This window comes from Procambarus clarkii, chromosome 5 (genome assembly GCF_040958095.1).
Source record: "Procambarus clarkii isolate CNS0578487 chromosome 5, FALCON_Pclarkii_2.0, whole genome shotgun sequence".
NCBI classification, from domain to species: Eukaryota; Metazoa; Arthropoda; class Malacostraca; order Decapoda; family Cambaridae; genus Procambarus; species Procambarus clarkii.
The window spans coordinates 28,994,056-29,020,551 of NC_091154.1; the positions used below are offsets into that span (position 1 = coordinate 28,994,056).

Here is a 26,496-nt window from a genome sequence, read left to right on the forward strand (position 1 = left end):
ATAGCAACGAAAGCAAATTCTAAATTATAATATACATTCCATTTCGTACAATTCTGAGAAAATGGAGAGTAAATTGAACATTAAAAAATTATACAATCAGTAACATATTTGTCTTTTCCTTGTTCAATAAATGTGTAATAATAAATGCAGAATTTGGATTAACACTTAGGGAGAGCATAATGTGCACGTACACAAGCACCGGCAATGTTGCAGGCATCTTGAACTGTTCCTTCAGAATGGAGTCGGATTCACAAATGTGTTCTACTTTAGTCTTAAATATATAGATATACATATACAATGAAAAATATAATCAGAGTAGAGATATATATATATAACTTCTTCAGTGTATTTAAAACAGCACTTTTGGAGTCATAACTCAATTATCAGTGCTAAAATAAAGAACAAATTCAACGCAAGATTAACTAAAACATTAGTATATAATTCAAATATATATATATATATATATATATATATATATATATATATATATATATATATATATATATATATATATATATATATATATATATATATATATATATATATATATATATCATTAAATGACTTAAAATGGCGAAAAAATTAAACATAAAATATATTATTGTCATAATAGAGATCCAAAATATATACACAATATAGACATAAATAATATATACAATATAGACATAAATAATATATACAATATAGACATAAATAATATATATATCTAAAACTCAACTACATACTTCAAAGAAGACGACAATTATTGCGTAAGTCGAGGACTCCGAGCCGTTCAAATGAGGTCTCATTCTAACTATTGAAATAGTTCCCCCGAGATATTGAGTTCCAGACGTTACGAACCAGGAAACAGCCCAGGGAATTGACTGTCAGTGAAAGGGTGGCCCCATTTCCTCGCAGTGCTCTCGAATAGCACAGGAAGCAACTTGCCCCAAGGGAGGGTAAATCACTGAGGTAAGTTATGACCTTGTGCCCTCATATACGGTGTTTAAAATTTCGTGAGGTATTGTCCACATATTGAACGTTACAGTTCGAGCATTTATAAAGAAGTAATAACACCAGCTCTGAAGTCAAAGGGTGAAGGATATCAATGTTTGAAATAGTTTACAATGGTGTAGCTGTTTGCAAACATGAAATGAAAACTAATTTACGGATAAGAATATCATAGAATATTACAAAGTTGCTAGTAACTAAATTTCCGTATTTTGGCATTATTGGGAACCATGTATATCTAATATATATATAGTTGGTCCAGGTATTGAACGTTTGAAAATATTGGTCTTATAATCATCGGTAAGTCCTCCAACCTCTGGCTGGTGTTGAAGGCTCTGATGTTCAGTCATAATCAAAACAATACGAGAAGGCACATACATGAAAAGGTAGAGAAGCGAAGAGAGGAGACAAGAAGAGAGTAGGACGAAGCAGGGAAGCAAGAGGAGGGAGAAGGACATGTAGTGAGAGAAGGGATTGTAGCAGGACATGCAAGGGATGAGGAGAAGAGGGATTAGGACATGCAGGGATGAGAGACAGCAGGGAGCAAATACTGTACAGGAAATGTAGTGTGTGGAACTAGGAGACAGATCATAATAGAGATATCAATATGCAGATAATGGGAAGGTGTAGACAGGTAAGATCACAGGTATATGTGACGAAGGAGATAATAGTCAGGGCAGAGAAGGCCGCGGGTGTCGCAATCATACACCCCATTGTCTTAATTCATGTTGACGATCATCTTCAACACGCCCCCAGTCCCCCCCCCCCCCACCTCCTCTTCTCCCTCTCTCTCCTATACCGTATCAAGATTCAAATACAAAACGGTGCGCGGGTGACCAGCTTTACTGATAAGCATTCTCGCCAACCTTTTGGTAACCGGATACCATAATACACAATAACACGAAGGAAGGTCTTGTGGACAATGTACGCTGTTCTGCGTAGACCTTACACCGTCTCCCTGTGTGTGGGTCGAGGCCACATGATGCTATACACACTTGGGAAGCATCGCTGGAACACGGAGAAGAGGTACTAAGGGTGGTGGCCACTTCTTTGGTTTACTAATCCCGTTGCTTTTCAAAATACATAAAATCCTGGAATAAAAATATTTATTATGTGTATTTCTCCAAATTTTGTTTTCACGTAGGAAAGTCACTTATATATATATATATATATATATATATATATATATATATATATATATATATATATATATATATATATATATATATATATATATATATATATATATATATATATATATATATAATATATATATATATGCATAGACAGACATATCCAATATTTATTTTTATCCATATAATTTTCACATTATGTATAGCAAATTTTTATTTAATAAATACATTGAATGTACAATTGAATACACATAACCAAGGAACTTGAAAATTAAAATCTATGTTGTCAAGTTGCCTCTATCACTGGATCGAAAATTTCCGCAAATTCTTAAATGATTAGCTTAGTTCAACAAACCGCAAACCTGACAGTTGCATTGTAAGTAAATACTTGACAAGCGGATCAGGGGTTCACATCGCAATGGCTCCCAGACTGTAGTTCAATAGTTCAGGAGTACAACAATTGCTGCATAAGGGAGAGAGAATATAATAAATGCTTTCTGAAAGTCCCTGATGCAGACGATGAAATGAGTGAACGGAAGAACAGAACCTTGAAGAACACCTCACTTAATTATGCCGAAGATGATCCACATAGAGCAACACGTTTATCTGAGATGAAAACAAGTGCCTGAAGAACAGAGTTGTCCTGTTCTCGTCACGAGCTTATAATATCAAGGACAAAAGGGCTTCACGGAACTTTTCCCTATGGATTGATTCAAGCAATTTTGAAATAGTAGAAGTGAGAGCAAATGTGCCACAGCTAAATTGGATTAGATAGGTCCGTTTCTCTAGATAGAGCGATTAATTGTGATTTTAAGAAGGGTGACAAAGTTAAGAAGACAGACAACGCGGAAGACGCCGGCCAGTATAGCTGGCTCATGTGGCACTGTTGTTGTTTTAGATTCAGCAACTCGGAACAAAACGATCCAAGTAGCACGGGCTATTGTGAGCCCGTAGTGGACTTACCTGGCACAGGAGCGGGGCTGTATACAGGCTCAGACACGCACTCCTTATTGCAATACGTATTTACACGTTCCGGAACAATCGAACCAATGAAACAAAACTCAAGAGAGGCTGTTGAATACATTCAGCTGTAGAATGTATTCTACACAAGCGTTAACTCACTATAAGGAAGGCGGCGCCGACGAGTAGTGCCTTAATCCGAACCTCGAGTTCCATAGGGAAGGTGATGCTGAAATTCTCAGCGTCTGTCAGGACCTCGGAACAGCATCCACGCCACAGCTTCGTTATGTTACCGACCTGATCCGAACCGTCTTCCGAGAGTATCTGAAAAGTTAGACAACCGTAACCGTATACTAGCAGGGGAAAGCGCCAAGCCATTACCGCTATATAGCACTTGGAAGGGGTGTCTTGAAGGATGAAGGTGAAAAAATCTAATTGGAATGCTTGGTTATTAAGCGGATAGCGACCTGAATCAACGTAAATATAATAACATTTTAGCTATAAAGAGAGAAATTAGAAGGAATGTCTAGAGATAACGAGTAACTAAATTTTCAAATAAAATAAAAGCCCCAACGCAATGAAGAAAAAAGATGAGCGAGAGAATAAAAGGCCATTTGGAAAGTTAGTTAAAATACATAAGTTTAAGTGTGTAGAAGATTTCCAAAGGAAACCTTAACTAAATCGGAGCCAAATCTGAACAAATTAGCCAGACATCGCACATATGAGATCCTCAAGGAGTCTTGTATTACACTCTAAGACTTCTGTAAATGTCTAATAGGACAAAAACACCCCCCTTATATTAGACCTTGTAAGAAAACGTCCCATAAAGTTCGACACCAATGAATTTTTCTCCCTTTGTAGAACCTCCTACTAATCCTGGACCCCAACAAAGGGTAGTCCTCATAAAAACAGCTAAATTAGGAAAAAAACATCACAGAACTATCGCCTTACATGTAAGACAAAATAAAGGAACTATCCTCCTGGAAGACCGCAACAAAAACCTATTCCCTTCCCCTTGCAAGAACCCATCGAAACTGGCGGGAGGGTTCTTGTTGCTGACATTCCCGACCGTTCAAGTGGTTGGGCAGCATTCCTTTCCCCCGTCCCATCCCAAATTGTTATCCTGATCCCTTCCACGCGCTATATAGTCGTAAAGGCTTAGCGCTTTCCCCTGATAATTCTTTCCCTTCCCGTCCTGGATGTCAGCAACAAGGAATCTTCCCGCCAGCAAGACATAACCAACGAACTGCCCATCTAGACGCAAACAAGGTGCTATTCCTCCCAATTGCAAGACACAAAAAGCCTGAAAGCCAAGGATCTTCCCCACCAACCAGTCCCCACCTTGAAGACAACGTCGCTCCCGCAGCTCATGGTACAGACGGGGCCCTGGATTATGAAGACGGTGTCCCCAGAGACATTCCTGACGCTGAACTTAGCAGCAATGGGAGTACAGAAGCCCCACTCCTGGTGAACGCTGCCCAACGGGGTTCCAGGCGGGCAAGACACCTCCAGGCGCTGTAGGAAATAGTGTTCAGAAAGTCAAGAGTTAATTAAATATGTAAAAACGACAGCATTTAAAGTTTTGGAACTGATATGAATTTAAAATATTTCGTGTATGCATACGTTATGCAATTTAAACTGCAACAATGAGATGAAATAATTATATGTAATAAACCTTCACATCAGTAAGAAGTCACCTAAACTCACCAAGGATTGATCTGACGATTCGTATGATCTAAGAGGAGTTAGTAAAACACACCACAGTACGAATCAACATTTTACTTAATCTAGAAATCAAAAGGCCTCCCCCCCCCCCCCCCCCCCGAATAAAAAATTATAAGTACCCATAAAATAGCAGAGCAGCACTCAGCTTCCTTACCTGAAGACAACATGGCCAGCAGCAGTGTATACAAGTATACGGTCGAGAGAGATGGATTATCTCTTGCTCCTGGCTATTGATGAGGGCCATTTCAAAGGCTCTCATCGGACCACAACAGTTCCGGCTGCAGCAGTCTGTGTTCTCCTTCGCCTGCAGGAACTCCTGATCCATAGAGTTCTTCAACGAATATTTGTTGTTCATCTCGCATCCTAAGAATACTGGGGAAAAATATTGAACGTTTATCATCCGTAGAAAGCACCAAGTTTTCAGCTCAAAACCGAACTGGGTATTGATCCTTTTAAATGGCAGCGCTCAGCAAAAGAGGAATGGGGAATGGGCAGGGAAAACGTGATAGGGGATTCAATGGGGGGTTATAGATGGGGGGGGGGGATGTTCATAAGATGAAGGGCCAAGAGGTACATGGATGAGTGGCAGGAGGTTTCGTTTTTGGTTGGGAGAGTGAGATGAATTTGATAGTAAATTGAGAAAGTAGTTGGAATGCTGGTCCGGTGAAAGTTGCTTTCACTGGCAACGAGTTGCAGACAAAAAATGGACACGGAAGACGGGTGTGTAATCATTATCTAACTCACAGTATTCTGATTCTCCCGGAAGTTGCCATGTCCAGGCAGGTGGCACCAGGCAAGTCCCTAGCCTGAGTGCAGCTCCTCTTTCTGCTTCAATCGTACAAATATACAATTTATGGCATTAAATTCCCCATAGTTGACAAAAAATTTCAACAGGAACTCTAAGGGGCTAAAAATACCAGTAGGGGGCTCCAAGGACGCCACAACCACCAGGAGAGGCTCTAAGGACGCCACAACCACCAGGAGAGGCTCTAAGGACGCCACAACCACCAGGAGAGGCTCTAAGGACGCCACAACCACCAGGAGAGGCTCTAAGGACGCCACAACCACCAGGAGAGGCTCTAAGGACGCCCACAACCACCAGGAGAGGCTCTAAGGACGCCACAACCACCAGGAGAGACTCCAAGGACGCCACAACCACCAGGAGAGGCTCCAAGGACGCCACAACCACCAGGAGAGGCTCTAAGGACGCCACAACCACCAGGAGAGGCTCTAAGGACGCCACAACCACCAGGAGAGGCTCTAAGGACGCCACAACCACCAGGAGAGGCTCTAAGGACGCCACAACCACCAGGAGAGGCTCTAAGGACGCCACAACCACCAGGAGAGACTCCAAGGACGCCACAACCACCAGGAGAGACTCCAAGGACGCCACAACCACCAGGAGAGGCTCCAAGGACCCCTCATACACCAGGATAAACTTTAAGGACGTCACAAACACCAGAAGGTTCTCCAGGGACGCAATATACAACAGTAAGTGCAGAGAATGCTCCAACCAGACCCCACCAGGGCCTCAAAGAACGCCATAAACACACGCACCAGGAGGAACTTACCTTCAAGAAATTCAATGTGTTGCTTCACCAAGACCTTGTCGAGCTGAGCCAGGTCCTCCAACCCCGGGGGCACCATGTACGCCATCTCTTCCTCAGCGTTGCGCTGATGCCTCTACCAGCACCAATAACCTGTAGCGGCTAAAACACAAGAGAGTGAGATAATGGAATCATAATATTTAGAATTATTCGTCCCTTGTCTACATTCTGTTGCTGAGGGAGTAAAGGGAAACCGAGGGGAAAATAAAGTGGGAGAAGTGGAAAGAAAAAGGTGAGGATGAGTAGAAGGAGATTTAGGTTTCTCAACAGGTGCTTCAGCGTCTTAAAGGCAGGCTTATGATACTGAATTGGCCTTCAAAAGAGGCGGTTAAATTGGATGGGACAGAGAGAGAGCCTCCTGGCACATATTGATCTTATGACTTATCTCTTTTAAAAGGACTTTATGTAGTTTTCTTATTTGGCCAAAAGTGTGAGTGTTGGATATACTACTAAAGCAATGAGTTGCCGATCCAATAACGCTGATTGAGTGGGGTTTATATCCTGTATAAGATATTGTTATTTGTGGGATGTGCTTTTATTGTCTCTAAATCAAGCTTTTGTGTTAGTAGTAAAATATACTACTGTTTGTGCTAGTAGTAAAAAATACTACTGTTTGTGTTAGTATTAAAATTATAAGATCATAGATTAATTATTTTCCAAAATTTGGCTAAAACACAGTCTGGTTCAAGAGCTCTGCAGACATCTGCCTTATTCGTGATATGTTGTAGTAAGACGAACAGGAATGATCAGTAGGAGACAACATAGGGGAGAGCGACTCTTCGTAGTTTGTTACATTGTCAGCAAAACGTGCACACCCAAGCCACACACATCTGATATTAACAACCCGCCCTCAGGCAATGTTCATTCCATCCAGCGACCAACCCCAAAGATACCTTCATCGTGTTTAACATGCTGTCCTTTTATAACATGAATTTTATCAAAATTTAATTATTATTATAAGAGAACCACAAAACGAGGCGGCTATTTTGTACATAGTAAGGCTTAGGTAAAGTGATAAGGTTCTGTTTGCAGTTATTTGTATTTGTAGTACATGGGTGAAGCATTTACACAGAGGATGAAGCACTGTTCGAGAAATAGTCTGAACGCTAAAAAGTTTTACGTCATGCAACCCGTCTTCTTCAACAAAGGCTAAATGCTCGATACCTCGAGCATTTAGCCTGGTGGATAGCCTCGTAGCCTGGTGGATAGCGCGCAGAACTCGTAATTCTGTGGCGCGGGTTCGATTCCCGCACGAGGCAGAAACAAATGGGCAAAAGTTTCTTTCACCCTGAATGCCCCTGTTACCTAGCAGTAAATAGGTACCTGGGAGTTAGTCAGCTGTCACGGGCTGCTTCCTGGGGGTGGAGGCCTGGTCGAGGACCGGGCCGCGGGGACACTAAAAAGCCCCGAAATCATCTCAAGATAACCTCAAGATAAGATACCAGTTTTGGAGGCTGCGAGGAATGAACATTTGGTCTTTGTTGATAAGGACGGGCTGGAAAATAAAGGATGTTATGACGTTTAGATCCGCATGGACATAGTACAGCAAAACGTTCTGTTTTTCTCCATATCGCAAGTACCTTACAGGACCATCTGGTCTGCCATGTGTTATTATACAGCTGTCATTTGATAGTCCATACGACTCTTACATTAGCCACCAGAGTAATATTTCCAGACGACCTACCTTAGAATTTATTCCTCAATTTTGGAGGTCCGGAGTTGGGTGATTTGGTTACAGTTCAAGTTCAAATTCCTCAAGTCCACCTTATCACCTGATAGTCTCTAATTTCTGCACTTGACTCGTACGGTTTCTCGAACTGTTATTAGGGGGGAGGATCAAGTTCAGGTTGATTCGTCTCCTTAAGACTAATTCAAGGACTTTTCTGATCCGGTGTTGTTGTACACGGACACAGAGCAGACAAAACTCTACGCCAGGAGCGTTACTGAGGTGTATTGACCGCTGGAAGACTGCTCTAGTCGGTCGGTGGTGGTGGTGTTTGTGGTAACGCCGACGATGACGTAGTCGATGTCCCAGACAACAGCCACGACGACATGAATGACAACGACGTGCGTGTGTGTGTATGCCACTCTATACAGTGACAAACAGTACGTTAGAAAATAGTTATACTATTCTGAAACAAAGGTTTAAGTAATGATCCACATTTGGTACATGGCTACAGTGACATAACTAAGGTACAAGTGCACAGTGACTACACCTAGAGAACCCAAATAAGGCTTTACAGTGCAGCAACCCCCACGGAAGGCGCCAGAGGTTACACCTAGAGGTGCCAAGGCAGCCACAGAACACACACACTGAGTACACCCAATAATCGATCAACCAGTCATGACCTCCACTGCCTCTACCTGACACCTCTGATATCATAGCTACCAACCCTTCCCCTCAACCCGCCCCCCCCCTCAACCCGTCCCCTCAACCCGTCCCCTCAACTCGTCCCCCTCAACCCGCCTCTCAACACGTCCCCTCAAGTTACGCGATGTTATGGTAACGAACATAACAAATGTAACATGTTGTGAAAAATATCAACTAGCAAATATCCTCGTTTTGTATGTTACAGTTAGGTTAGGTTGCTGAATTGGGTTCATGCGTTTCAAGTTAGATTAGGACGGGGGATTTTGTACGTTGCGGCATATTCAGATAACGGGCTAGAGTAAGGTTTACGGCCTGAGTAGAGTAGGTACACTACGTCATCACTATCCATTAAATAAGTTAACCTAACTAAACCCAACCAAACATTAGCTAACCTAACCTAACCTAATCAAGCCTAACCCAGCCTAACCTAGATCATATCCAATATTAGATTAATTGAACGTAACCCAACCCAATCCAAGCTAGTCCTAACCTAACTTATCCCATCCTATCCTGACGGAATTGAATCTTGCGGGAAAAAACAGATAAGATTTTGTGATATAGTGGTCTGGACGTGGTGTGTGACGTCACTGTGACGTCATATGGTGTAGACGTGGTGTGTGACGTCACTGTGACGTCATATGGTGTAGAAGTGGTGTGTGACGTCACTGTGACGTCATATGGTGTAGACGTGGTATGTGACGTCACTGTGACGTCATAACACTCAGGCCGGTACATTATTTAGACCCAAAACATCGATAGACCATAACTATCGTGGCTCAGTGACGTGTTGCTCACTTATTCGGTTCAACGCCCCGGGATCTGGTTAGTAACCGGTTGGGTGACGGCGTCGACAGGAACCAATGTTTCTTTTCAATAAATGTTGTTCCCGTGTTCTTCTCCTGGGGGTGTTGTTCAGTTGTGGTTGTATTTTCGGCGTTGTTCCCTGTTCTTCTTATAACTGGTGTTGTCCCCCTGTTCTCCTGCCGGTGTGGTTCCCTTTGTTCTTCTCCTTTTGGCGCTGTTCCCCCTGCTTTTTTCCAGTCAGTGTTGGTTTTCTTGTTCTCCCTTTGTTGGTGTGAGCCCCTTGTTCTTCAATTTAAGGGTGAGTCCCTTGTTCTTCAGTTCAAGGTGTGAGCCCCTTGTTCTTCAATTTAAGGTGTGACCCCTTGTTCTTCAATTCAAGGTATGAGCCCCTTGTTCTTCAATTCAAAGTGTGAACCCCTTGTTCTTCAATTCAAGATGCTATCCCCTTTTCTTCATTTGTGATTGAAGTCCTCCTAAATCTTTCCTCTGGATGTTGTCTTCATCTTGCATCTCTTCATACCCAGCAAAAATATCAACACCTCCTTGATATTTCTCTGAACACATTATGACTCAATGTTGGCCGCAACTTTCTTTCCACTTTCCCTCCCTGTCACCCTCGTTTCCCTTTCTACTTTCACACCTTGTCTCTCCTTCTTTCCCCTCTCTCTCTTCCCCTCTCTCTCTTCCCCTCTCACCCTTATCTGCTGGGGTTTAGCATAAGGATCAAAGTGATGCACTGAGAGCAGACAGCTTATCAACAAGTGGTCGTCTGAAGTCGACATTCATGCTATTACTTTAAATTAGCAATATATATATATATATCTCCATATTCCCCATTGTAGAATGTACAAATGAGGATAAAGATATAATGATGTATACCGATCTTACGGCTGTTGATCTATACCAGTGAGTAGTTATCCTACGTAGACTCGTTCTGGTGCATCTTCAAGAAAAGCTAGTGTGTGAGCTTAGCAATGGGCGGGTCCCAGTCCGTGACAAGGTGGGGACAGGACGTTTTTGGTCGTGGCGGGGACATACGGTGTTCTATAGGCACAGGAGGTTCTATAGTTCTATTGGCAATTATAGAGACTCTTGTTTAAACATTTAGGTATGTATAACTTAAATGTAGTTATACATAATGTATATTTAAGGTATTATATTAAATGTTATAGTTATAGTAGTTATAATAAATGTATAATTTAACTTAAAAGGCATATCATTGTTCGTGGGTTAAGGCGGATGTCTGGGTACACTTAGAATACAGGTTCGATCCTCCCCTTCCTACTTCAGAGATTTTCTCATGGATATTTCGCGTCATTGTAATTATATTATATATATATATATATATATATATATATATATATATATATATATATATATATATATATATATATATATATATATATATATATATATATATATATATATATATATATATATATATATATATATATATATATATATATATATATATATATATATATATATATTATTTTGACTTGGCAAAAGACAGGAAATCAATGAATTCGTAAACAACGTTGACCTTTAATCGAAGGTCATTGTCCTTGTAGTACAACATGAGATGTTAAACTAACCTTTGGACTATATATACCTCAAACATATATGTAAACTTAACAGCCTTTTCTCACGCCTGACAGTGCCACACTAAGTGACTAAGTGAATCTAAGTGCCACACTGTGAATATATCGACCAGAGCGTCAAAATTGTTGTGCTTTTGAGAAATTATAATCAAAACAATATTAAAACTCTTTACAACTAGAGAAAATAAGTCTTGCTGACTTAGGTGGCTCTGTCTAAATTCGTACGCTTATCTTTAAAGAAAAACCACTTCATATTTAACGCTTGAACTGGCTGAACGTGCAGGGTATATATATTTTTTTAAACTTTGACAAACCTTGGATCAGGATTCATCAATTATTTACGTGTATACTTACGAAACCCTTACATCTTTCCTCAATCATGAAGACTTTGTATCTATATATCAGCTTGTGATATTCGAAACTTCAGAACCCAGAATTATGACTCGTAATAGACCACCTGGCAGCGCCTCGGAGCTCATAAACTATTTAATAAATAAAAACTAAGCCACCATGATTGATGAAAGATGTACAGGTTCCGTAAAAGGATTATATCAATACTTGCTAAATTCTGCTCCATGTAAATAATTCATATATATATGAATGACTGTCATGCTGTTCTCTCTTTTCTTAGGAGTAGCGTGATCGAGAATAAGGACCCTCGTTCCGTTACTCTAGAGACACAGGTAAACAGAACCCGTTTGGGGTCTTCTTCATGTATCGATCCCCATATTTTTATTATAAATGCCTTTCACGTGGATTACTAAAATCTTAGTAATGAATCTTTTCTAAATCTTACTAATGACTAAAATCTTACTAAAAATCTTACTAAAATCTTAGTATGCTATATTTTCTCTTTTGTTTCTTACACATTCTCTTGCATACTATTTTGATTTGAGGAGCATGTCTATCTGTTGACAGTGGTCAACTTTCATTAATAATAAAGCTCTCACACTTGAGTAAATATTAATGACGGAGGCAATTTGTAAAAGTTGCTATTACCACCTGTTGCTGAATCTTTATCTATTAAATTGATCTATCAGTATTATCTATCTGTCCAACTGTCCTTCTGCACCTGTCTTTCTGTCCAAGCATAAACCAGTGAAGAATGTCAGGGACATAGAACAGTCGGTGACATCCCAAGTGCCACTTTAAAATATATTGGCATCTATGGCAGCCCACGCTTTGTGACGTTCGTAGTGAAATGAAATCGCGGATGGGTTTTCCGTAGAGTTTTGATACTAACACGTCCCCCCCCTCCCCGACGTTTACAAAGATAGTTTCATGTTTTACTCGAAAACGATGAACGTGAATTCATTCCCGGTATATTATTCCCTTTTCTGAGACGGAGTGGGAGAGAGACACAAAGACAGAGAGAGAGAAGGAGAAGGAGGGTAGAGAGGAAGAAAGGGAAGGAGAAGACGGACAGGGAGACAGTGAGGGTAAAGGCAGGAGAAACAGGGGTTGTAGATTGGGCAAAAGGGGGAAATAGGACAGTAAAGGAATGAATGGAGAAGAGTGAAAGGAGAGGTGAGAGAGAAGGAAGGGAGAGGACTAGTTGGGGAGAGACAGAGAGAGCAGAGAAATGAAGAGAGTGGGAATTCAAAGAGAGAAATAGGGACAAGGGAGAGAGACGCGGGCACGGTCGTTACCCCCCTTCCAGTACTCTATAGATAAAAACTTTTTGCTCAGAATTATACAAATAAATCAAGTGGGAAAACAGAGGCGCAGTGTAGTGGGCCAGTTACGCTATGCTAGCTCGATACTTTTTACATCCAACAATTTTCACTCAAAGAATCATGAAAAAGGTATACAGTATACACTAAGAGAAGTACCCCGCTTCTGAGTGTATTTTCACTGAGTATACACTATTCGTGAGTAAAAATCTGGAGTATAATATTTTGCTTGGCAGGTCATTAAACTAGTGACTGTAACTCATCGATCAATATCATGGAGACCGGTGTTTTGTACGGGAAATTGAGTCCTGTGTATTAATGTGTCGTAGTGAGTATGTATAAGAGTGTCGGTCTGGCAGGAGGCCAGATATTGTGATCACCTCTGCCTGATGTCACTTCTGGGGTGTGAGTTTTCAGTTGCATATAGTCCTGGGGACCATTCAGGCTTGTTCGCATTTGTGTTCCTCACGTGTGCCCCAAAGAATGAGGTATTTCGATAAAATAACATGCCCAAGATTACCAACCGAGTACCACGGGGGGGGGGGGGGGGAAATAGCCTCGGCTACCATTTGTCCGGTCGTGTTGGTCGAGCGGTTAAGGGATCCTGTACTCCAGCAGAGTGCTCCTGGTAGTATGGGTTCGAGTCACTTCTGGGGTGTGAGTTTTCAGTTATATATATATATTGTGACGGTAACGCGTTGGTGTTCGGCTGTTTAAGGCTAGGGGTATGGCCTCGTCACATAGTTATAAAAAAAAAATAGAAAAACTGGAACTTCGTCTGTGGTAAGGTAAGGAGAAGACACACAAAACACAAGTAAAACTTTAACAATGAAATTTTAATTACGTTAAATAAATCAAAACATGAAAATAATGCACAAACAAATATGTATAATAAAATCAATCAATCAAAATAATAAGAATACTTAAATGACACAATGAAAAGTTACGTTAAGGCAAAATAATAAGAAGTGCAATACAAAAGTTAAGTGGGAGGTGCTGGAATATTGGCTTAAAGCCACCACCTCTCTCAGTACACGCTAACGTCTAGCTGGGAGGAGTGCTGGCTACGAAAGCACGGAACATTCTGAGGACTGATGTTGGGGCGACCCCAGACATCAGGTAGTATTGGGGGGCGAGTGCAGGTGCAGCCAGACCGGCGACCAATCAGCGGAGCCGTAGCGATCAACGGGTAGTTTGGTGATTTGGGTCCGAACAGGTGGCGGGCTGCATACGTTTCTGCTCACCCTGGCAAGCCTTGCTGGTGTTGTTGTCGTTGTTGGACATTTCTTCCATAGTCTTTTTATATAATTGTGAAGACGTAATTATGGAGGGAAGAGCAGGCTCAATCTCTTGAAGGAGATTATCGTCACAACTCTCCCCCGAAGCCTGCGGTTCTGGAAGAAGTACGTTGTTATGTGGTGGAGTAATGGATGGAGTCGCTTCTACTTCATAAACTCTGGAGAGGGCATCGGCTATGGTGTTGTCAGAACCCTTGATATAGCGGATCTCCAGGTTGAAGTCTTGTAAATACAGAGCCCATCGTAGAAGACGCTGGTTGGTGAATTGGGCTTGATGTAGGAAGCGGAGAGGGTTGTGGTCTGAGAAGATGGTGGTAGACCTGGCGCCTTGTAGGTACGGAGCGAAGTGTTGGAGGTTCAGGACGATGGATAGTAGCTCCTTTTCAATAGTGCTGTAGTTCCTCTGGTGTGGTTTCAGTTTGTAGCTGTAGTAGCTGACAGGTAGAACCTCCTCGCCTCGTTGTTGCATCAGGACACCACCAACGCCGGTACCACTGGCGTCGACATGAAGGACGAAAGGCTTGGCGATATCTGGAGAGGCGAGAATGGGGTTAGAACAGAGGAGGAATTTGAGTTGTTCGAAAGCAACGGTTTGCTGCATGGTCCAATTATACCGTTGCTTGGGACTGGTTAATAGAATTAGAGGTGTGGCGACTGTACTGAAATTCCTCACAAACCTACGGTAGTAAGAGGCAAGACCAAGGAAGCGCAGGAGCTGCTTCCTGGTGGTAGGCTGTGGATACTGTAGGATGGCTTGAGTGTGTGAGTCTAACGGAGCTATGCTGCCACTCCCAATAACATGACCCAGATAACACACTTTACCTTTCGCGAAAGTGGACTTGCCCAGGTTGATGGTGAGGCCGGCTGTCAGGAGCTTGGAGAACAGACGTCGCAGCTGGAGCAGATGTTCACTCCAGGAGTTGGAGGCTACGACGATATCGTCCAGGTAGGCGTATGTGTTATCCAAGCCCTGGATGACACGGTTGACAGCTCTTTGAAAGGTGGCCGGGGCATTACATAGTCCGAAAGGAAGGCGTTCATATCTGAAAAGTCCAAAAGGAGTGATGAAGGCAGATATCTCTTTAGCGCGCTCCGTTAGACACACTTGATAGTACCCCTTAAGCAAGTCCACTTGGGACAAGTACTGGGCACTACCAATGGCATCAAGGATGTCATCTATCCTTGGCAAGGGGTAAGCATCCTTGACAGTGACAGAGTTCAGTTTACGATAGTCAGTGCACAACCGCACCTTACCTTGGGGTTTGGGCACCAAGATACAAGGTGAGGCCCAGGGGGACTCACAAGGTGTAGCCAGTCCATGGTCCAAGAGGTACTGCACCTCAGCACGCATGACTTCCTTCTTGCTCGGGCTGATTCGGTAGAAGGGTTGACGAATCGGCCGGGTGTCGGGGAGCAGTTGGATGTCGTGCTGGGTAACATTACACTCTTGGGGATCATCTCTGAACAACTCTTGATGTTCTCTGAAGATCTTGACGAGAGGTGCACTATGATTATCCTGAAAGTATTTGGGAAGATCATTAAGGATTTCGGAATTAGAAAGCGCTGACTCCTTGTCAGTGCTTTCGGGAGGAGAAGCTGGGAAGGTCTCACTGTGGATGTAGGGTTCTGTGAATGTGGAATAGTTAGTCAAGACAGTGGGAGGAGTACCATTATATTGCTTCAGGAGGTTGACGTGGCACAGCTGGGTCTTCCGCCGCCTATCTGGAGTCTCTATCACATAATTATTATTATTCCTGCACTCTTTGACGCAGTAGGGTCCTGAAAATTTGTTTTGTAAAGGTGAACCTGGGATAGGAAAATAGGCAAGGACGAAGTCTCCCGGCTTGAATTTTCTTACTTTGCTGGTCTGGTCGTAATGAGTCTTCATTCTCACCTGGGCTTTCAATAGATTATCATGGGCAAAGCGGTGGACTCTCTCCAGAATGTGTTGAAGGTTTTGAAGAAACTGGGGCACATTCTGATGCTCACTGAAGGTGGCATCTCTGAGAGAGTCTTTGAAAGCCTTAAGGGGAGTACGGCACTTACGGCCGTAGAGCATCTCATAAGGAGATACTCCTAGGGACTCATTGGGGAGACTTCTGAAAATACACATTATTAGGTCAATCTGCTTATCCCAATCCTTCGAGGTTTCACTACAAAACTTTTTCAAGAGTGCTTTGATGGTCTGATGACTACGTTCAAGAGAACCCTGTGAAGCAGGATGATAGGGGCTGGACAATACCTGTTTGATGTTGAACTCCTCCAGTGTCCTTTTGAAGAGATCACTGGTGAAGTTGGTGCCACAGTCACTTTGAATCTCCCTGGGAAATCCGTATTGAGTGAAGATCTTCAATAGATGTTTGATAACCGTAGCAGCCGTGATGTTCTTCACTGGAACTGCTATGGGAAATCTGGTGGTAGGACACAGGATGGTTAGGATGTAGGCGTTACCTGAACTGGTCCGAGGTAAAGGACCAACACAGTCTATTATGAGTCTGTGGAAAGGTTCCGCAGGCACCTGTATGGGAATCAGTGGTGCTCTGGGAATGGAGACGTTCGGTTTGCCTGCCATCTGACATGTATGACACTGTTTTACGTACTGTTTGACGTTGTTTACCATACCTGGCCAGTAGTAGTCTTGACGAATCCCATGGTAAGTCTTGTTGAAGCCGTAGTGGGAGAATGCTCCGTGGGCCAGGTGTAGAATAGTGGGCCGCAGGCTGGTGGGAATCACAAGTTGTTCGGTGTTGGCCCAATCGTCCTCCTCCTTCAGTTTACTGGGTCTATATCTGCGGTAGAGCAAGTCGTTCTCTAGGAAGAACCCAGGAATACTGTCGGGTTGAGTCTCAGCCTGGAAAAACAATGGTGTTAAAGTAAGATCTTCCCTCTGCAACTTACGGAACTCCAACTTGGTCAGATGCGGGGGTAGTTTCTGAGGGTCTTGAGGGACAGCGGTAGCAGTAGAGTCAGCTGGCTGTGGACGTGCGGCTTGTGCACGGGTGGTCACGAGAACCGGAGGAGAAACTTCATCACTCTCTTGAACCTCTGCTGGAACATACTCGAGAATAGGATTTATTGGCACAGAGTTACACACCTGGGGTTTGTCCATGACGATCAGGTTGGTCGGTTGCAGGTCTTCTGCCAAGTCGTTGCCTAGGAGAAGTTGCACTCCAGGCATGGGAAAAGGCTTTTCCCTGACGGCGACTTGGACTTCCCCGTTCACGTAGGGACAATCCAGGTGGACTCTGGCGAGAGGGTATGGAGTAGTAGCAGTGAGGTCAGTGATGAAGACCGTTTCCCCGGTGTAGACTATGTTGGGCACAGCCGACTTCAAGATGATCGATTGTAGAGCCGCTGTGTCCCTCAAGATCTTCAATTTGAAACGTCCCTCCGGATTTGAACCGTTGGCAGAGACAGTTCCAGTATACAGGTGGTTACTGAAAAGAGAAAGATCATTAACATCAACACCAACATTCATCACAGGCTTACCGGACTTAGGAGGAGTTGGTTTGGGTCGTTGTTGGTCAGTGGTTCCCTTGTATTGAGACTTACCACACTTGTCTATGGTATGTCCATAGAGTCTACAATACTTGCAGTACAGTTGTGAACCAGCTTGATCGGGGCTCACCTTCTCGTAACTGTACCACGACTTCTTACTGGAGGATGGTTCAGGTGTCAGCCGGTGGATGAGGCTGTAAGTGTCAGCCGACTTAGCACACTTCAGGTAGTCGGTTTCTTCTTTATCTGCTAAGTAGAGGCGGACAGGAGGCGGCACACGTCTCAAGAATTCTTCAACAAGCATCAGGTTCACGAGTTCTGTAAAAGTAGAGACATGTGCTGCTTCCAGCCATTTCATGAAATACCTCCGTTTCGTGTTAGCAAACTCGAGGAAGGTAGTGGTACTTGCCTTCAGGTGGTCACGGAATTTCCTTCTATAACTTTCGGTGGAAAGTAGGTAGGCGTCTAACACTGCTTGTTTCAGAGTGTAGTAGTCATTCTCAGACGCCAAAGTACTGAGTGTGACTGCAGCTCTACCTGTAAGATGGACTCTGAGAAGTGTTGCCCATTGGTCGACAGGCCAACTGAGTTGATTAGCAAGGGTTTCAAAGGTGGTAAAGAACACATCAACTTCTGCTTCTACAAAGGATGGCATTAACTTACTTGCATGTGATATATTAAAACTGACGGGAAGATTGGCAGTAGCTTGCTGGCGTTGAGTGAAGTGTGAAGTTTCCAAGGCGATTTCGCGTTGACGACACTCTAGAGCCAGAGTCGCTTGTTGCTTGTCATGTTCGCGTTGTATTTCCAACTCGCGTTGTTTGGTTTCAAGCTGTACTCTTTCACGTTCACGGAGTAATGCGACCTCACGTTCGTGTTCTTCTCTCCTCAAAGCAGCTTCGCGTTCTTGTTCGTCTCTCCTCAAAGCAGCTTCGCGTTCTTGTTCGTCTCTCCGTATGGCAGCAGCTCGTTCTTGTTGTTCGAGGGCTTCCCTTTGCTGCTCACGTTCAATCTTGGCCAGCTCTAGTTTGAGTTTCAGCGTTGCCAAATCAGTTTTATCTGCAATATAGTAAGTTTCATGAGTTTCAGAGTCTATCTTACCTTGCTCTAAATAGTAATCCAGCAACAGGTTGTGTAGGTCATTTTTGTTGGCTTGGTAGGGAACTTCTAGTTGATACTCATGTGCAAGAGTTTGTAGTTCAGTCCTCTTGGCACGACTTAAAGTCCCTATTTCACCTGCTGGATTTGCACGGAAAGTTTGGAGACGAAACATGGTGAAATTAGCAAATAAAGGTACACGAATGTTCAATAATGAAATGTCAGAAACAGGACAACGTGGCAACTGGTACCTATCCTGTGTGATCTTTAACAATTAACGTTAAGTGAAAGATATTAAATGATTAAATGAAATCAAGGGCGCAGGAAATCTTGTACCCGGTACTCATGTAAGAGAATAAGGGCAAGAAAATCCTACTAACAAATGAAACAAAGTTTCGAAAACAAATGAAACAGTTAAATGCTTCAAAAGTAAAATTGGTAGTCCAAGGATGTAGGCATACCTTGCCAAGTCTCTAAAGGACATAAAGCAAGTTTTTCCCACTGAATTTAATATGATACTTACAGAATTAGCGAACTTTTGTGCTCTGAAAAAATAAGCTAATTCCCTACCGTTGTATGTATCATCATCTCTGACTGACGTGTAGGGGTGCGAGGTGTCAACTGGTGACGAGAACTGCTGCTGAGGTCCCAATTCAGCAACTAAAGTTCGAGCTAGAGGAACTATGGCCCTCTTTGTCCTCCTACAGTCAGATTGCAGAAGATTGGGTACTCTTGACCCGGGGCAGACCACAGTACCAATATGATGATCTGTCAGAATGAGAAATATTCAAGGGACATAGATGGTAAATACGAGTAATAACACGGAGGGAGAGATGACCAATTAAGAGTATGACTGCGGCCTACAGTCACCACGTAATCCAAAGTTGTCTCACCTTCACTATATGTTACTCTCGTAATGCACAATACACCGCACCTTATAAAAAATGAAATTGAATGAAAAATTAGTAAAGCTACGTTAACAAAGTTAAATACGCTTACCATAAATTACCACTTAGCACCAGTACCTGAGTGAAGCTCTTAGGACAGGCCCCCATATAACTTGTGACGGTAACGCGTTGGTGTTCGGCTGTTTAAGGCTAGGGGTATGGCCTCGTCACATAGTTATAAAAAAAAAATAGAAAAACTGGAACTTCGTCTGTGGTAAGGTAAGGAGAAGACACACAAAACACAAGTAAAACTTTAACAATGAAATTTTAATTACGTTAAATAAATCAAAACATGAAAATAATGCACAAACAAATATGTATAATAAAATCAATCAATCAAAATAATAAGAATACTTAAATGACACAATGAAAAGTTACGTTAAGGCAAAATAATAAGAAGTGCAATACAAAAGTTAAGTGGGAGGTGCTGGAATATTGGCTTAAAGCCACCACCTCTCTCAGTACACGCTAACGTCTAGCTGGGAGGAGTGCTGGCTACGAAAGCACGGAACATTCTGAGGACTGATGTTGGGGCGACCCCAGACATCAGGTAGTATTGGGGGGCGAGTGCAGGTGCAGCCAGACCGGCGACCAATCAGCGGAGCCGTAGCGATCAACGGGTAGTTTGGTGATTTGGGTCCGAACAGGTGGCGGGCTGCATACGTTTCTGCTCACCCTGGCAAGCCTTGCTGGTGTTGTTGTCGTTGTTGGACATTTCTTCCATAGTCTTTTTATATAATTGTGAAGACGTAATTATGGAGGGAAGAGCAGGCTCAATCTCTTGAAGGAGATTATCGTCACAATATATATATATATATATATATATATATATATATATATATATATATATATATATATATATATATATATATAAATATATATATATATATATATATGTCTCGGGCAAAACACATGCCAGAGACAGTTATGTATTAGTAAAAATATTATATATATATATTTCCTGTAATCAATTTACCTCAATACCATGTTCTTTTGTATATTTGATCAATAAAATTATTATTGTTATCAATCAATTGTAGAGGAGATACAACGATTTGTATGCACAACTCCTTAAAGGAAGCGTCATATAACATTAAACTAAAAGGTCTGGAGTTATTGCATTCAAAGACAGACAGATGGAAAGACGTTGGGGCTCAGGAGCTAAAGGTTTGTTCTTCAAACACTTTTGCCCAGAACGTTTTGCATATGGTCATATTTTGCACAAAGTTTTATGCAGTTTTCAAAATACGACGACTATCGGAAATATGATTCCTGATGGTTATTTTTGAGAGGAAATTAGGGTAATTGCACATATTTGGAGTATTAAATTACTACTTTTTATATCGAAAATATGCATATTTAGTGAAAACGGCGATAAGTCATATTTTGGCCAAATTTATTTAATATATATGTATACCCACTAAAAAGTTTAACCAAATCATGTATACCTACAAGACAGGTAATAAATAGCATTAATTAGGTGCACAAAAACTATCCAAATCGTTAAAAAAGTTATTGATCGATTTAAGTAAAGAATATCTACATTAACATTTTCTCATTTTTTACTTAATTTCTCACAACATTTTAAGCAAAATTGTAACGATATGAACATATTGAAGAAATATCAGTGTTACTCCATATTTGAAATTATTTACATTTTCTATGTAAAACTGTTCATAGAGACAGTGAATTGGTGGCTAACAAGTGTATTATTTCTCGTTTGTGATGCTTTGTACAGAAATACTTGAGAGCCACTAACACTACTGGCCTCGATGAGGACAGTAAGCCGGCGGCTTGCTATCCGGCTTACTGGCATTATTCTTTAAGGAGTAGTTGATAGGTATTAAGGGTTCTGGCATATCAGATGTCAGAATTATTAAGACACCAATCTACGCTACCTTAATTTCTGTTGCCAATGATTAGATAGGTAAAATTGTATGTAGACCATGGTATACCTTGGTATACCACAAGAGAGGGAGAAAACCACGGCAACTTGACACAAATCCCCTCATTATCCCTTAGGATTTTGTGCCAGCTTAATTTCTAACTGAAGTACATACTGTCTCCCCCATTGGCAGCTTCGACTGGTAGGCGATTCCATAGTGTTTATTGCTTTGTAAGTCTGTGGGGGAAAATACAGCACCTTGCTGTATCTTACACTGTGACTTGTTGTGCTTGAAGCCGTTGCTCCTTGCGTGAGTTAGAGATCAGAGCAGTCGGTTCACGATTGAAAGATACTGGATTCGGTTTTCAGTGGGCCGGACAGAGACGTTTAGGCAACGTTTCCTTTTACTTGACGTGTCGCCTGTTCATCCAGCAGTAAATACGTACCGTGGAGTTAAATAATTGTTATACTCACCTAGTTGTGCATTCGGGGGTTGAGGTTTGGCTTTTTGGTCCCGCCTCTCAACTGTCAATCAACTGGTGAACAGATTCTGGAGCCCACTGGACGCTGTCAAATCTAAATTTGTATGGAGTCTGCCGCCACCACATCACTGCCTCATGCATTCTATTTGTTAACTACTCTGACACTGAAAAAATTATTTCAAATGTCTCCATGGCTCATTTAGGTACTATGTTTCCACGTGTGTCTCCTAGTGCGTGTTCCACCAGTGTCCGTGTCTGTTTTGTCCGTGTTTTTGTGGTTGTATCCTGGGGAAGGGGGTTTGGGGGGGGGGGGGGAAGATCAGTATTGAGCCTAAAGGGGGACCTCGGTAAGCCTGTCGGGCTTCTTGTCCCCGATGATGCCAACTCAAGCCGAAACAGTCGATATATTTATCTACCTACATGTCTATACGATTTATTCCCAGGTCGTCCTTCGTCCTTCAACTACTTTTTATCTCTCTTACTAATTTTATCTCTGATGGTCTTCGTCATCTACCAGCCGCATCAACAACAGATGCAAGATTTTCGCTCATGTGGAACACATGTAGGATTCTCACTCATGTGGAACAGATGTAAGATCCTCACTCACATGCAACATCTGCAAGTCTATTACCCATAGAAAAGATACACGCTAATCACACATGATCACGGAATCAAGTGGGGCTGCCACTTGATCCTGTACACTCACTCCCCCGACTTCAAAGATGACAGATGCTGTGGCAACGTGCTATAATTTATAGTATGATAAAGCAGGTAAAATACGTATTTTGTTTTACATATAATACTAGAAGAGTTACTCGGTGGTGCCCGGGGACAGTCTATCTCTGATCCCATACCCCTTCCCTTTCCACCCCCCTTGTTTTCCCCTTCCTTTCCACTTTTACCCTCTTCCCAATCTTTCCTAACCCCTTCTATCCCATTTTTTATCCTCTTCCCTCTTATTTCCTACATCTCTCACCCCTCCCTCTCTCTCTCTCTTCCCTCTAACCTCGTATAGACATCTCTTCTTTCCCCTTCTCCGTCTCTCTGCTTCCTTCCCTCTAACCCTTTTTCCCAATAATTTTTTTCTCCCCTTGACTCCCTCGTCCTCGACCTGTTCGATTCCTTTATGTGTTTTACTTTTGGTTTTATGTTAAAAACTAAAGTAGAAAATAGGCAATTTTTAAATTTTAACCAAATTAAATAGCTATCTAACCTAAATTATTATATAATATTTTGAATATAATATATATGGGGTGGATGATTTACTCACCACCACCCATCACATAACTCAAAGTTATGTGATGGGTGGTGGTGAGGGGGTGGTGTTGGTAGCCGTTGTGAAGGGGGTGGGGGTAGCGGTAGGTGGTATGAAACACCACGGTGGTGGTGGTGGAGGTGTTGTTGGTGGTGGTGGTGATGGTGGAGGTGGTGTTGTTGTTGGTGGTGGTGCTGGTGATGGTGATGAAGGTGGTGGTGATGGTGGTAGTGGTGATGGAGGGGGTGGTGATAATGGTGGTGATGGTGGTGGTGGGGGTGGTGGTGGTGATGAAGGTGGTTGTGGTGATAGGGTGGGGTGGTTGTGGTGATAGGGTAGGGTGGTGATGGTGGTGGTGATAATGGTGGTAGTGGTGATAGAGGTGGTAGTGGTGATGGTGGTGGTGATGGTGGTGGTGGTGGTGATAGAGGTGGTAGTGGTGATGGTGGTGATGATGGTGGTGGTGGTGGAGGTGGTGGTAATGATGAAGGTGGTTGTGGTGATAGAGGGGATGGTGGTGGTGGTGGCGGGCATTGTGAAGGTAGTGGTGGATGTTGCGAGTGTGCTTACCTAACAATATTGACGGTCAAGATGTGTGTCGCATCTGGTTATGCAACCGTGGAGAGATTTGCCTTCAACTGTTTCTGCTTTCAGTACAATCCACTTGCTATCCACTTATACACGGCACGAATATTTCCACGTGTATCTTCTACTCATTTGCGTCTCCAGCCTCCACCAATGTCTTCTTATACAGTTTTCTCTCACTGAAAAATAGATTGTCCTTGTCCACCGAGTCTATTCTTCACAATATCTTGTATGTGGTGATCATGTTCCTTCTGTTCCATCTCTCCTCCGGGGGATGTAAACAATAAGTTGTCAAAACCTTTCCTCGTAGCCTAGTCTTAATTCTGATAAGTCAAAGGCATGGTGGTGAATGTGATGTGAGGGTGGTGGCGATGAAGGAGAGATTGATGGTGGAGGTTGATGGTGGAGGTTGATGGTGGAGGTTGATGGTGGAGGTTGATGGTGGCGGTGGATGAGGACGAGAGAGGGAGGGAGAAGAGGGACGGGAGGGGAGAAGATGTGGATGCCATGTGTAAGACGTCACAGATACTCCCTCCTGAAAAAACTCCTGACAGAGGGTGTTTTTGTGTGTTGACGTGTCGCTGACTTCCCACATACTTAGGATGCATCTTTGCCCCCCCCCCCCCCACACACACACACTTACCTCCTCCGTAGTCTTCTGTTACTGTTGCACAACTGTCTAAGCCACAGTCTGCTTCACACGTTTGCGTGAGCACGTATGAGCACACAAATAATATTGTCTAATCTCTGTGTTATTTTTATATATTTTAATCAATGAACAAACATCCGCGCCTTCTTGGAATACACAACAGAGTCGCATTAACAGCCTCTTCATCACCAAAAAAGTTTCGGGCTTCATTACCGGCCAGAGGAAGACGTTTCCGATGCATTTTCTTTTACCTGAGGCTTCTGTTCATCATGCAGTCAAATAGGTGCCTGGAAGTTAAGCAAACTAATTGTGGGTTGCATCCTGAGGAACGGCAACCTTCTCTTCTTCTTGATAGTAGGTGGAGCTTGCATGAAGGGTTTGTCCTCCCGATGACTGCACCAGTACACATGTTGAGAGACGCGTTGATGATGAAAATGATAAGAAGGCGATGAGTCACAATAACGTGGCAAAAGAATGTTGACCAGACCACACACTAGAAGGTGAAGGGACGACGACGTTTCGGTCCGTTTTGGAACATTCTCAAGTCGACTTGAGAATGGTCCAGGACGGACCGAAACGTCGTCATCCCTTCACCTTCTAGTGTGTGGTCTGGTCAACAAAATGATAAGAATTTCAGTGTTTGTTGCGTTGTGGTGTAGACAGAGGAGCGGCGACTAAAACAGAGGTGTGTGTTAGAGGGAGACTTGCCGCACCGTAGGGCAGTGTGTTGTGTTTATGGCGTCAGCTGATCCACGGTGTTGCGACGAGGCGGTTGTTTTCTGTGTTTAGCTGTTGGTGGCGCCAGGTATAAATGTGGCGCGGGTCAGGTGTGGCCCAATTTGTTGGTCGACTGGAGATATTTAGCCAGTGCTTTGACGATTTGGTATTTTTTCTGTAACGAGAGGTCATCTCCTCCTAATATATGCTCGATGGTATAGGGTATTTTAAGTGCGATAAATACTTGTTTGAAATTTACTCTGGCACTGTGATGTCGGAAACAGTGAAGGAGATAGTGTTCTACTGTTTCAGGTACCTGACAGTGGATGCAGAGTTCGTTAATGTCTGTTCTGTACTTAGAGCTGTGTGCTGTCAGTTTGGTTTAATCTTAAGCCTTAATCTGGTCATCGTTTCATCAATTTCTTTGCTTTTATATCTGACATGTTTCCAAGTCTCCCACCTCTTTTTAATGGACCCATAGTACAAAGGTGAGCATCACGTTTACCATTTCGTTGCAAAATTTTGGGTGATGGTATCCTTGAAGGCTCCTTTACGTGCAACATGAGGAATTTGATGACGGGTAATGTGAGGCGTGTTGTTCATCGCTTTGGCTAGTTGATCTACAAGTTTATTATGGAGTATACCACAATGTGCTGGGACCCATTGGTTAGAGGTGTCATAACCGTTCAATCGATGTTCATGAAGTTGAAGGCATGGATAAACAAACTCCTTGCACGTTGTTGAAGAGTAGGTAATTGCTTGAATCACACTCTTGGAGTCACTGCAGATTATATATATCCCAACTGGTAATGTTGTGATTATTTGGAGAACTTGATATAAGACATAATTCAGCTGTGAAAACAGATAGTTGGTTTGGTAACCGCAATCCCTGCTTGAAATGGTATTCCGGTATCCATACAGCGCTAGTGACCGAGGGTACGTTGTTCATGATGATGCGAGATCCATCTGTATAAATCGCTGTGGTATTTGGGTAGCAATTTCTCATTATTGAGACAAAGATTGAGGCTATGGCTGAGTTTGGTGCAGACTTTGGAATGTGTCTTCGAGTTGTATTGCTGTATTAGGAGTTGTATAAAGCCAAGGTGGAATAGGGGGGGACAGTAAGTTGGGGCTCAGAATTTTGGAGTAAAGTGAGGTCTATATTGAGATTATTTGTAGCCCGTGTGAGGAAAGGTTGCGAGTGATTGGTGGAGAAGC

At 42.7% G+C, this 26,496-nt stretch overlaps 1 protein-coding gene across 2 annotated transcripts; it reads right to left on the bottom strand.

Annotated features, from left to right (window-relative positions):
- Window positions 1-1,754: 1,754 nt before the first annotated feature.
- On the bottom strand, window positions 1,755-24,691 carry LOC123753283 (phospholipid scramblase 2). 2 transcript variants are annotated; one of them, XM_045735279.2, is made up of 6 exons: window positions 24,556-24,691; window positions 6,380-6,517; window positions 4,963-5,180; window positions 4,425-4,598; window positions 3,246-3,407; window positions 1,755-2,081 (listed from the first exon to the last, which is right to left on the bottom strand). In XM_045735279.2, exons 2-6 carry the CDS (start codon window positions 6,462-6,464, stop codon window positions 2,049-2,051), a joined length of 672 nt encoding a protein of 223 aa, XP_045591235.1. In that variant the 5' UTR covers window positions 6,465-6,517; window positions 24,556-24,691; the 3' UTR covers window positions 1,755-2,048. The 2 variants fall into 2 exon arrangements, with proteins under 2 accessions (XP_045591235.1, XP_045591234.1); XM_045735278.2 differs by lacking the exon at window positions 24,556-24,691 and adding an exon at window positions 8,100-8,670.
- Between the last annotated feature and the right edge of the window lie 1,805 nt (window positions 24,692-26,496).

Coding starts and splice junctions, on each gene's coding strand:
- LOC123753283 (XM_045735279.2), bottom strand. CDS start 6,464: ATGGCGTACATGGTGCCCCCGGGGTTGGAGGACCTGGCTCAGCTCGAC. Junction 5,181..6,379: donor ACACATTGAATTTCTTGAAG/GTAAGTTCCTCC, acceptor ATTTTTCCCCAG/TATTCTTAGGATGCGAGATG. Junction 3,408..4,424: donor GGAGCGACGTTGTCTTCAAG/GTGGGGACTGGT, acceptor CTAACTTTTCAG/ATACTCTCGGAAGACGGTTC.